At 41.6% G+C, this 13,677-nt stretch overlaps 1 protein-coding gene across 12 annotated transcripts in view; it reads right to left on the bottom strand.

The window, feature by feature from the left end:
• LOC110487142 (C-myc promoter-binding protein) overlaps positions 1 to 13,677 on the bottom strand; it is a 155,175-nt gene that overhangs the window by 78,961 nt on the left and 62,537 nt on the right. For all 12 annotated transcript variants that reach the window (XM_090223212.1, XM_090223213.1, XM_090223215.1 and 9 more), the window contains 5 exons: positions 7,538 to 7,821; positions 6,808 to 6,874; positions 6,429 to 6,487; positions 5,479 to 5,623; positions 3,368 to 3,543 (listed from right to left, as the gene is read on the bottom strand). In XM_090223212.1, coding sequence (XP_090079338.1) covers positions 3,368 to 3,543; positions 5,479 to 5,623; positions 6,429 to 6,487; positions 6,808 to 6,874; positions 7,538 to 7,821 — 731 coding nt within the window. The remainder of the gene's footprint in view (positions 1 to 3,367; positions 3,544 to 5,478; positions 5,624 to 6,428; positions 6,488 to 6,807; positions 6,875 to 7,537; positions 7,822 to 13,677) is intronic.

Genomic DNA, 13,677 nt, shown 5'->3' with positions numbered 1-13,677 from the left:
ATACAGTCTCATTTTCTTCACCATCGATTAAAGGCCTACAGTGGCCAAACATGACACAATACAGTCTCATTTTCTTCACCATCGATTAAAGGCCTACAGTGGCCAAACATGACACAATACAGTCTCATTTTCTTCACCATCGATTAAAGGCCTACAGTGGCCAAACACGACACAATACAGTCTCATTTTCTTCACCATCGATTAAAGGCCTACCGTGTAAAACACTTCCACAGCCCAGCTTGAGGAATAGACTGTCTCAACTGGGTTACAGCCCACCTTGAGGAATAGACTGTCTCAACTGGGTTTACAGCCCACCTTGAGGAATAGACTGTCTCAGCAGGGTTACAGCCCACCTTGAGGAATAGACTGTCTCAACTGGGTTACAGCCCACCTTGAGGAATAGACTGTCTCAACTGGGTTACAGCCCACCTTGAGGAATAGACTGTCTCAACTGGGTTACAGCCCACCTTGAGGAATAGACTGTCTCAACTGGGTTACAGCCCACCTTGAGGAATAGACTGTCTCAACTGGGTTTACAGCCCACCTTGAGGAATAGACTGTCTCAACTGGGTTACAGCCCACCTTGAGGAATAGACTGTCTCAACTGAGTTTACAGCCCACCTTGAGGAATAGACTGTCTCAACTGGGTTTACAGCCCACCTTGAGGAATAGACTGTCTCAACAGGGGTTACAGCCCACCTTGAGGAATAGACTGTCTCAACTGGGTTACAGCCCACCTTGAGGAATAGACTGTCTCAACTGGGTTACAGCCCACCTTGAGGAATAGACTGTCTCAACTGGGTTACAGCCCACCTTGAGGAATAGACTGTCTCAACTGGGTTACAGCCCACCTTGAGGAATAGACTGTCTCAAATGGGTTACAGCTCACCTTGAGGAATAGACTGTCTCAACTGGGTTACAGCTCACCTTGAGGAATAGACTGTCTCAACTGGGTTACAGCCCACCTTGAGGAATAGACTGTCTAAACTGGGTTACAGCCCACCTTGAGGAATAGACTGTCTCAACTGGGTTACAGCCCACCTTGAGGAATAGACTATCTCAACTGGGTTACAGCCCACCTTGAGGAATAGACTGTCTAAACTGGGTTACAGCCCACCTTGAGGAATAGACTGTCTCAACTGGGTTACAGCCCACCTTGAGGAATAGACTGTCTCAACTGGGTTACAGCCCACCTTGAGGAATAGACTGTCTAAACTGGGTTACAGCCCACCTTGAGGAATAGACTGTCTCAACTGGGTTACAGCCCACCTTGAGGAATAGACTATCTCAACTGGGTTACAGCCCACCTTGAGGAATAGACTATCTCAACTGGGTTACAGCCCACCTTGAGGAATAGACTCAGCAACACTGTAGTTTATAAAAAGTGAAAAAGGAAAAGGTTGACATGTTTGCTGCTGGGTGTCCTTCACTATGGTTGACTGTTCTCAGCCCGCTAGCTAAGTGTATGGAGGCCCTTCACTATGGTTGACTGTTCTCAGCCCGCTAGCTAAGTGTATGGAGGCCCTTCACTATGGTTGACTGTTCTCAGCCCGCTAGCTAAGTGGATGGAGGCCCTTCACTATGGTTGACTGTTCTCAGCCCGCTAGCTAAGTGGATGGAGGCCCTTCACTATGGTTGACTGTTCTCAGCCCGCTAGCTAAGTGGATGGAGGCCCTTCACTATGGTTGACTGTTCTCAGCCCGTTAGCTAAGTGGATGGAGGCCCTTCACTATGGTTGACTGTTCTCAGCCCGCTAGCTAAGTGGATGGAGGCCCTTCACTATGGTTGACTGTTCTCAGCCCGCTAGCTAAGTGGATGGAGGCCCTTCACTATGGTTGACTGTTCTCAGCCCGTTAGCTAAGTGGATGGAGGCCCTTCACTATGGTTGACTGTTCTCAGCCCGTTAGCTAAGTGGATGGAGGCCCTTCACTATGGTTGACTGTTCTCAGCCCGTTAGCTAAGTGGATGGAGGCCCTTCACTATGGTTGACTGTTCTCAGCCCGTTAGCTAAGTGGATGAAGGCCCTTCACTATGGTTGACTGTTCTCAGCCCGTTAGCTAAGTGGATGGAGGCCCTTCACTATGGTTGACTGTTCTCAGCCCGTTAGCTAAGTGGATGGAGGCCCTTCACTATGGTTGACTGTTCTCAGCCCGTTAGCTAAGTGGATGGAGGCCCTTCACTATGGTTGACTGTTCTCAGCCCGTTAGCTAAGTGGATGGAGGCCCTTCACTATGGTTGACTGTTCTCAGCCCGCTAGCTAAGTGGATGGAGGTCCTTCACTATGGTTGACTGTTCTCAGCCCGCTAGCTAAGTGGATGGAGGCCCTTCACTATGGTTGACTGTTCTCAGCCCGTTAGCTAAGTGGATGGAGGCCCTTCACTATGGTTGACTGTTCTCAGCCCGTTAGCTAAGTGGATGGAGGCCCTTCACTATGGTTGACTGTTCTCAGCCCGTTAGCTAAGTGGATGGAGGCCCTTCACTATGGTTGACTGTTCTCAGCCCGTTAGCTAAGTGGATGGAGGCCCTTCACTATGGTTGACTGTTCTCAGCCCGTTAGCTAAGTGGATGGAGGCCCTTCACTATGGTTGACTGTTCTCAGCCCGTTAGCTAAGTGGATGGAGGCCCTTCACTATGGTTGACCCTGTACTATTCTCAGCCCGTTAGCTAAGTGGAGAGTCTTGGAGAGTCTTAGAGAGTCATACTGTGAGAGTTGGTTGAGGACTGAGCAGAAAGCCATAGTCACAAAGGGCGTCAGGTAGCCTAGTGGTTAGAGCGTTGGACTAGCAACGTTGGACTAGTTACCGGAAGGTTGCAAGATCGAATCCCCGAGCTGACAAGGTAAAAATCTGTCGTTCTGCTCCTGAACAAGGCAGTTAACCCACTGTTCCTAGGCCGTCATTGTAAGTAAGAATTTGTTCTTAACTGACTTGCCTAGTTAAATAAAGGATACATTAAAAAAAATCTGTACTCAAAAAAGAGACTTTACACATTATATGGATAGAAACCTTTAGTCTATTCCATTCTAGTACACAACAGGGGGTTGGTAGTCGCCGCAATGCTTCCTGGGAGATGGTGTTTGTGTCAGAAGAAGCTGTGCTTACTGGGAGATGGTGTTTGTGTCAGAAGAAGCTGTGCTTACTGGGAGATGGTGTTTGTGTCAGAAGAAGCTGTGCTTCCTGGGAGATGGTGTTTGTGTCAGAAGAAGCTGTGCTTACTGGGAGATGGTGTTTGTGTCAGAAGAAGCTGTGCTTACTGGGAGATGGTGTTTGTGTCAGAAGAAGCTGTGCTTACTGGGAGATGGTGTTTGTGTCAGAAGAAGCTGTGCTTCCTGGGAGATGGTGTTTGTGTCAGAAGAAGCTGTGCTTACTGGGAGATGGTGTTCGTGTCGAGGTCGACACAGCTGACGTCCAGAGGGGGGTCGTAAAGGTCAAAGTAGCGTGAGTCGACACCCACAATGAAGGGGCAGGGGGCGGAGAGGACTCCTGCCAGAGCCAGCGGGCACAGAGGGATGTATGGACACGGCCAGTGGAATGGGAAGATCATCTGAGGGGGAGAGGGAGGGGGAGAGAAAGAGAGGGAGGTCAAAACCGAGAGACATTACCAATACTGCAATTGTTAGCTACTACTAAAAATACTAACAAACTGCCATAGCGAATTATTTAAACCCTACTATCAAACTGCCATAGTTAATTATTTCACTTCAACTATCAAACTGCCATAGCTAATTATTTAACTTCTACTATCAAACTGCCATAGCGAATTATTTCAACCCTACTATCAAACTGCCATAGCTAATTATTTAAACCCTACTATCAAACTGCCATAGCTAATTATTTAAACCCTACTATCAAACTGCCATAGCTAATTATTTAAACCCTACTATCAAACTGCCATAGCTAATTATTTAAACCCTACTATCAAACTGCCATAGCTAATTATTTCAACCCTACTATCAAACTGCCATAACTAATTATTTAACTTCAACTATCAAACTGCCATAGCTAATTATTTAAACCCTACTATCAAACTGCCATAGCTAATTATTTAAACCCTACTATCAAACTGCCATAGCTAATTATTTAAACCCTACTATCAAACTGCCATAGCTAATTATTTCAACCCTACTATCAAACTGCCATAACTAATTATTTAACTTCAACTATCAAACTGCCATAGCTAATGATTTAAACCCTACTATCAAACTGCCATAGCTAATTATTTAAACCCTACTATCAAACTGCCATAGCTAATTATTTAAACCCTACTATCAAACTGCCATAGCTAATTATTTAAACCCTACTATCAAACTGCCATAGCTAATTATTTCAACCCTACTATCAAACTGCCATAGCTAATTATTTAACTTCTACTATCAAACTGCCATAGCTAATTATTTAAACTACTTACTAAAACCACAAGCTACTACCTAAAGTCCTAAAGATTCAAACAACTGATATCTGAGGTTCTATAGCATTAAACAGCTGATATCTGAGGTACTATAGTGTTAAACAGCTGATATCTGAGGTACTATAGTGTTAAACAGCTGATATCTGAGGTACTATAGTGTTAAACAGTTGATATCTGAGGATCTATAGTGTTAAACAGCTGATATCTGAGGATCTATAGTGTCAAACAGCTGATATCTGAGGATCTATAGTGTTAAACAGCTGATATCTGAGGTTCTATAGTGTTAAACAGCTGATATCTGAGGTACTATAGTGTTAAACAGTTGATATCTGAGGTTCTATAGTGTTAAACAGCTGATATCTGAGGTACTATAGTGTTAAACAGCTGATATCTGAGGTACTATAGTGTTAAACAGTTGATATCTGAGGATCTATAGTGTTAAACAGCTGATATCTGAGGATCTATAGTGTCAAACAGCTGATATCTGAGGTACTATAGTGTTAAACAGCTGATATCTGAGGTACTATAGTGTTAAACAGCTGATATCTGAGGTACTATAGTGTTAAACAGCTGATATCTGAGGTTCTATAGTGTTAAACAGCTGATATTTGAGGTACTATAGTGTTAAACAGCTGATATCTGAGGTACTATAGTGTTAAACAGCTGATATCTGAGGTATTATAGTGTTAAACAGCTGATATCTGAGGTACTATAGTGTTAAACAGCTGATATCTGAGGTACTATATAGTGTTAAACAGCTGATATCTGAGGTACTATATAGTGTTAAACAGCTGATATCTGAGGTACTATATAGTGTCAAACAGCTGATATCTGAGGTACTATATAGTGTTAAACAGCTGATATCTGAGGTACTATATAGTGTTAAACAGCTGATATCTGAGGTACTATATAGTGTCAAACAGCTGATATCTGAGGTTATATAGTGTCAAACAGCTGATATCTGAGGTACTATATAGTGTCAAACAGCTGATATCTGAGGTTCTATAGTGTCAAACAGCTGATATCTGAGGTACTATATAGTGTTAAACAGCTGATATCTGAGGTACTCACAGCCACCAGAGCCTCAGTGACACTGGTCAGAACAGCGGGCCGTAGAGAGTGGACCAGGATCTTATGTTCTGTCACAGCAAACACCAGGAGCGTTATAGCATTCTCCGGACCGAGGTTCTGCAGCAGTATGGAGAACCGACCACCACTGGAACACAGCCATAGAAGAGATTAACACACTACATCACTATCATAACACATACCATACATTAACCATACCATAACTAATACCATACATTAACCATACCATAACATATACAATACATTAACCATTTCATAACTAATACCATACATTAACCATACCATAACTAATACCATACATTAACCATACCATAACTAATACCATCAATTAATCATACCATAACATATACCATACCATAACTAATACCATCAATTAACCATACAATCAATTAATCATACCATAACTAATACCATGAACTCCACCAGCAGTCACCAAACCTTCATCCAATTCTTTAAACCAGGTATGTTTTGGAGTTCCTCAAGGTACTGCTATAGGACCACTACTGTTCATATTATGATATACACCTGTTAAATCCACTTCAATCAGTGTAGATGAAGGGGAGGAGACAGGTTAAAGACAATTGAGTCATGGATTGTGTATGTGTGCCATTCAGAGGGTGAATGGGCAAGACAAAAGTTCATTTGAACAGGGTTATGGTAGTAGGTGCCAGGCGCATCGGTTTGAGTGTGTCAAGAACAGCAACTCCGCTGGAGTTTTCACGCTCAACAATTTCCTGTGTGAATCAAGAATGGTCCACCACACAATGGTGACATCCTGCCAACGTGGCACAACTGTGGGAAGCATTGGAGTGTAAAGTCCATCCCCCGACAAATTGAGAGCAAAGGAGGGGGGGGGGGGGGGTTGTGCAAGTCAATATTAGGAAGACGTTCATAATGTTTTGTACACTCGGTGTATATGATACCTGTCTTACCTGAGTGGTAGAGGGGATGACACGGGCTGGCTCAACATCAGGCTGTCGTGAGGAGAGAGCTGGGGAATGTCAACACATTATCAGAGGTATAGTGTGGTGGGGACAGGTCTGGCACAAAATGGCTGCCGCACTTCATTTAGCAGGTGGCTGTTATCAAAGATTCCCATATAACCAGTACTGTCTCTGTTGTCAGAGATTGGTGCTAGAAGGGGGTACGTTACCTCAATACAATGTGAATAACTTTGAGAAAAACACTATTAAAAGAATGATGACTATGATCAAGACAGAGTCAGACATGGTTTAGTCGTGAATAGAGACACACACTGACAGAAACCATAAACATAACATAGCAGCGAGCACCATGGATGTCTTAACTCACCTGCACCAGTATCCTGGGCCTCTGAGAGGAGGGGAACGGGACCTTGTGCATGAAGTGGGAGATGTGCCTGACAGGAAGAAGAAGAAGAAGAAGAAGAAGAAGAAGAAGAAGAAGAAGAGGAAGAAGAAGAAGAAGAAGGAGAAGAGGAAGGCGAAGAAGAAGAAGGAAAAGAAGAGGAAGGAGAAGAAGAAGGAGAAGAGGAAGAAGAAGAAGGAGAAGAGGAAGAAGAAGAAGGAGAAGAGGAAGGAGAAGAAGAAGGAGAAGAGTTACAGGACATGAGGCCAGAAATAACCCTGAGGAGGAGGTGAGCATAATCTGTCATCACACCGTCTGGGACAGGGGGGGTAGATTTACATAGAGTTCTGCCACTACACCGTCACCTGACCATCACAATGCCCTGTTGAACTGTCAGCAAACACTTGATCTAAACATAGCCTCTGGTGTTTATTTAGTGGACTGGATACCATTTGGAATTGTTCAATCTTCTAGGGAGTGTGTCTACAGTATATCTATGTACAAAGTGCCTGGGTATGGTGCCTGTCCTATAGAGAGCTGTCAGACAACACAGGCAGTGTCATACAGGGTCACTGACAACACTGTGTACTTATAAAGGACCGTGGCTCAGCATGGTCCCTAGCAACACCAAGGCCAATGGGTTCAAGTGCTGCTGCAGTTTTGATACCACAAATGTCTGCTGTGTCCTAATATATATTATTCTCACGGTGCTCACTTCTCGATGGGCAGGGTGTGAGGTCCAGAGATGCAGTATCGATAGAGGAAGGTGAGGAACTTGCGGAAGGCGTCGAAGAAGGGCCAGTGAGACAGCAAACAGATACACTTGTTGGTGTGTAGCGCTCTGGGGCCCGGAGCTGGGGTGCAGGGGGAGGTGGCTGGGGATGAGGCTGGGGAACAGGGCCCGTGGTCCAGCCCCGGTAGACCCAGCTGAGAGCGCTGCTGGTCGGTCAGACAGTCCTGGGAGTAGGGCTCGTAGAACTGGATGGCTGCACCGTACACCTGAGATGAGGAAACACACAGATCCATTAGTACATAGAGGTAGGGGCACATATGAGTGGAGCGAGGAGTGGAGCGAGGAGTGGAGGGAGGAGTGGAGCGAGGAGTGGAGCGAGGAGTGGAGCGAGGAGTGGAACGAGGAGTGGAGCGAGGAGTGGAGCGAGGAGTGGAGCGAGGAGTGGAACGAGGTGTGGAGCGAGGAGTGGAGCGAGGAGTGGAGCGAGGAGCTGGAGCGAGGAGTGGAGCGAGGAGTGGAGCGAGGAGTGGAGCGAGGAGTGGAGCGAGGAGCGAGGAGCTGGAACGAGCAGTGGAGCGAAGGGCATGCCTGTCCCAGCATGCATTTGTATAGTCTACTTGTGTGCTGCTACAGCCCCTTGCTTTAGCTACTGTCATGGAGTTCACTAAATATTTTCATAAAGAAACTGATAAGACACCCAGGTGTTAAATCAAGGTGACTTACAAAGATGTGAAGGAACTAAGAGCAAGAGAGGGAGTGTGGTGATGTAGTGTCCACAACTAAAGAAGAGAAGGAGTGTGGTGATGTAGTGTCCACAACTAAAGAAGTGAGGGAGTGTGGTGATGTAGTGTGGTGATGTAGTGTCAACAACTAAAGAGGAGAGGGAGTGTGGTGATGTAGTGTCCACAACTAAAGTAGTGAGGGAGTGTGGTGATGTAGTGTGGTGATGTAGTGTCCACAACTAAAGAAGTGAGGGAGTGTGGTGATGTAGTGTCCACAACTAAAGAAGAGAGGGAGTGTGGTGATGTAGTGTGGTGATGTAGTGTCCACAACTAAAGAAGAGAGGGAGTGTGGTGATGTAGTGTCCACAACTAAAGAAGTGAGGGAGTGTGGTGATGTAGTGTGGTGATGTAGTGTCCACAACTAAAGAAGAGAGGGAGTGTGGTGATGTAGTGTCCACAACTAAAGAAGAGAGGGAGTGTGGTGATGTAGTGTGGTGATGTAGTGTCCACAACTAAAGAAGAGAGGGAGTGTGGTGATGTAGTGTCCACAACTAAAGAAGTGAGGGAGTGTGGTGATGTAGTGTGGTGATGTAGTGTCCACAACTAAAGAAGAGAGGGAGTGTGGTGATGTAGTGTCCACAACTAAAGTAGTGAGGGAGTGTGGTGATGTAGTGTGGTGATGTAGTGTCCACAACTAAAGAAGTGAGGTAGTGTGGTGATGTAGTGTCCACCACTAAAGAAGAGAGGGAGTGTGGTGATGTAGTGTCCACAACTAAAGAAGTGAGGGAGTGTGGTGATGTAGTGTGGTGATGTAGTGTCCACAACTAAATAAGAGAGGGAGTGTGGTGATGTAGTGTCCACAACTAAAGTAGTGAGGGAGTGTGGTGATGTAGTGTGGTGATGTAGTGTCCACAACTAAAGAAGTGAGGGAGTGTGGTGATGTAGTGTCCACAACTAAAGAAGAGAGGGAGTGTGGTGATGTAGTGTGGTGATGTAGTGTCCACAACTAAAGAAGAGAGGGAGTGTGGTGATGTAGTGTGGTGATGTAGTGTGGTGATGTAGTGTCCACAACTAGAGAAGAGAGGGAGTGTGGTGATGTAGTGTCCTCAACTAAAGAAGAGAGGGAGTGTGGTGATGTAGTGTGGTGATGTAGTGTGGTGATGTAGTGTCCACAACTAAAGAAGTGAGGGAGTGTGGTGATGTAGTGTGGTGATGTAGTGTGGTGATGTAGTGTGGTGATGTAGTGTCCACAACTAAAGAAGTGAGGGAGTGTGGTGATGTAGTGTGGTGATGTAGTGTGGTGATGTAGTGTCCACAACTAAAGAAGAGAGGGAGTGTGGTGATGTAGTGTGGTGATGTAGTGTGGTGATGTAGTGTGGTGATGTAGTGTGGTGATATAGTGTGGTGATGTAGTGTGGTGATGTAGTGTGGTGATGTAGTGTGGTGATATAGTGTGGTGATGTAGTGTGGTGATGTAGTGTGGTGATGTAGTGTGGTGATGTAGTGTCCACAACTAAAGAATGACGGTGGAATCTGAAAAGACACCTATCCTGAAAGCATGATGGTGTACTGTGTGCACATGAGAACTAACAGACAGGAACGAGGTGGGTAGATAACTATTGTAGCAAAGCATTTATAAACAAATCAAATCTGATATCTTAAACGTTTCTTTCATTTCTGTTCTATTATCTATACAATAGGCCATCGTTGATTTTGGCCCAATAGGTCTGGTATCTTTCAGGGAGCTTTCTGGTTTGATTGGGTTATTTTGCTTAAAAACCTTAAGGCCTACCTATAGACAAATGTCAAAACAACTCCGCGTCCCTGCCCAGCCTGGCAAGAGTGGCCCGAAGGATGTTTAGCATCCCCAGCAGCTCTGCAGGTGAGGAGAGGATAGTCTCCCCTGCTGGCCTGCTCCCCAGGCACCATCACATGAACCTTGAAGCCACAGACTCTGGCCAAACTCATGTTTCTGAACGTGAATTCAAAGGAACTGTACACTGAGCCTAATAAGGCATTGTTAATTAAATGTCTATTTAATTCTCGTGAGTCAAATCAAATCACATTTTATTGGCCACATACACGTGTTTAGCAGATGTTATTGCGGGGTGTAGTGAAATGCTTGTGTTTCTAGTTCCCACAGTGCAGCGAAGTCATAGCCTACATGCAACATTTATAATGATTTAATGAAATGTTGTTTAAATGCTGAGCGCTATAATGTTCATTGCAGCCCAATGCTTCACAAAGTATTTCTTTGTAGGCTATAGCCTTGAAATAATTGAAATAATATAGCCTAAATCATTTATTTTCATTCCTTCTTAGACTCCCTGTCTGGCTCCTGACCTATTCAGAGTGTTTATATACTGTTTAATATGACATGTAGTCTATTCAGAGTGTTTAATATGACATGTAGTCTATTCAGAGTGTTTAATATGACATGTAGTCTATTCAGAGTGTTAATATGACATGTAGTCTATTCAGAGTGTTAATATGACATGTAGTCTATTCAGAGTGTTAATATGACATGTAGTCTATTCAGAGTGTTAATATGACATGTAGTCTATTCAGAGTGTTAATATGACATGTAGTCTATTCAGAGTGTTTATATACTGTTTAATATGACATGTAGCCTATTCAGAGTGTTTAATATGACATGTAGTCTATTCAGAGTGTTAATATGACATGTAGTCTATTCAGAGTGTTTAATATGACATGTAGTCTATTCAGAGTGTTTAATATGACATGTAGTCTATTCAGAGTGTTAATATGACATGTAGTCTATTCAGAGTGTTAATATGACATGTAGCCTATTCAGAGTGTTTAATATGACATGTAGTCTATTCAGAGTGATTAATATGACATGTAGTCTATTCAGAGTGTTTATATGACATGTAGCCTATTCAGAGTGTTTAATATGACATGTAGTCTATTCAGAGTGTTTATATACTGTTTAATATGACATGTAGCCTATTCAGAGTGCTTAATATGACATGTAGTCTATTCAGAGTGATTAATATGACATGTAGTCTATTCAGAGTGATTAATATGACATGTAGTCTATTCAGAGTGTTAATATGACATGTAGTCTATTCAGAGTGTTTATATACTGTTTAATATGACATGTAGTCTATTCAGAGTGTTTATATGACATGTAGTCTATTCAGAGTGTTAATATGACATGTAGTCTATTCAGAGTGTTTAATATGACATGTAGTCTATTCAGAGTGATTAATATGACATGTAGTCTATTCAGAGTGTTTAATATGACATGTAGTCTATTCAGAGTGTTTATATACTGTTTAATATGACATGTAGTCTATTCAGAGTGTTTAATATGACATGTAGTCTATTCAGAGTGATTAATATGACATGTAGTCTATTCAGAGTGTTAATATGACATGTAGTCTATTCAGAGTGTTTATATACTGTTTAATATGACATGTAGTCTATTCAGAGTGTTAATATGACATGTAGTCTATTCAGAGTGTTTATATACTGTTTAATATGACATGTAGTCTATTCAGAGTGTTAATATGACATGTAGTCTATTCAGAGTGTTTAATATGACATGTAGTCTATTCAGAGTGTTAATATGACATGTAGTCTATTCAGAGTGTTAATATGACATGTAGTCTATTCAGAGTGTTAATATGACATGTAGCCTATTCAGAGTGTTTAATATGACATGTAGTCTATTCAGAGTGTTTAATATGACATGTAGTCTATTCAGAGTGTTTAATATGACATGTAGTCTATTCAGAGTGTTTAATATGACATGTAGTCTATTCAGAGTGTTTATATACTGTTTAATATGACATGTAGTCTATTCAGAGTGTTTATATGACATGTAGTCTATTCAGAGTGTTTAATATGACATGTAGTCTATTCAGAGTGTTTATATACTGTTTAATATGACATGTAGTCTATTCAGAGTGTTAATATGACATGTAGTCTATTCAGAGTGTTTAATATGACATGTAGTCTATTCAGAGTGTTAATATGACATGTAGTCTATTCAGAGTGTTTATATGACATGTAGTCTATTCAGAGTGTTTAATATGACATGTAGTCTATTCAGAGTGTTTAATATGACATGTAGTCTATTCAGAGTGTTTAATATGACATGTAGTCTATTCAGAGTGTTTATATACTGTTAATATGACATGTAGTCTATTCAGAGTGTTTATATACTGTTTAATATGACATGTAGTCTATTCAGAGTGTTTAATATGACATGTAGTCTATTCAGAGTGTTTAATATGACATGTAGTCTATTCAGAGTGTTTAATATGACATGTAGTCTATTCAGAGTGTTTAATATGACATGTAGTCTATTCAGAGTGTTTATATACTGTTTAATATGACATGTAGTCTATTCAGAGTGTTAATATGACATGTAGTCTATTCAGAGTGTTTAATATGACATGTAGTCTATTCAGAGTGTTAATATGACATGTAGTCTATTCAGAGTGTTTATATACTGTTTAATATGACATGTAGTCTATTCAGAGTGTTAATATGACATGTAGTCTATTCAGAGTGTTTAATATGACATGTAGTCTATTCAGAGTGTTTAATATGACATGTAGTCTATTCAGAGTGTTAATATGACATGTAGTCTATTCAGAGTGTTTAATATGACATGTAGTCTATTCAGAGTGTTAATATGACATGTAGTCTATTCAGAGTGTTTAATATGACATGTAGTCTATTCAGAGTGTTTAATATGACATGTAGTCTATTCAGAGTGTTTATATACTGTTTAATATGACATGTAGTCTATTCAGAGTGTTTAATATGACATGTAGTCTATTCAGAGTGTTTAATATGACATGTAGTCTATTCAGAGTGTTTATATACTGTTTAATATGACATGTAGTCTATTCAGAGTGTTTAATATGACATGTAGTCTATTCAGAGTGTTTAATATGACATGTAGTCTATTCAGAGTGTTTATATACTGTTTAATATGACATGTAGTCTATTCAGAGTGTTAATATGACATGTAGTCTATTCAGAGTGTTAATATGACATGTAGTCTATTCAGAGTGTTAATATGACATGTAGTCTATTCAGAGTGTTTAATATGACATGTAGTCTATTCAGAGTGTTTAATATGACATGTAGTCTATTCAGAGTGTTAATATGACATGTAGCCTATTCAGAGTGTTAATATGACATGTAGTCTATTCAGAGTGTTAATATGACATGTAGTCTATTCAGAGTGTTAATATGACATGTAGTCTATTCAGAGTGTTAATATGACATGTAGCCTATTCAGAGTGTTAATATGACATGTAGTCTATTCAGAGTGTTTATATACTGTTTAATATGACATGTAACCTATTCAGAGTGTTTAATATGACATGTAGCCTATTCAGAGTGTTTATGGTAGGTCCA

This window comes from Oncorhynchus mykiss, chromosome 26 (assembly GCF_057628025.1).
Source record: "Oncorhynchus mykiss isolate SJ-2025 chromosome 26, ASM5762802v1, whole genome shotgun sequence".
Taxonomy (NCBI): Eukaryota; Metazoa; Chordata; class Actinopteri; order Salmoniformes; family Salmonidae; genus Oncorhynchus; species Oncorhynchus mykiss.
The sequence above is the reverse complement of the archived record's forward strand: the minus strand, read 5'-3'. Positions and strand labels throughout refer to the sequence as shown.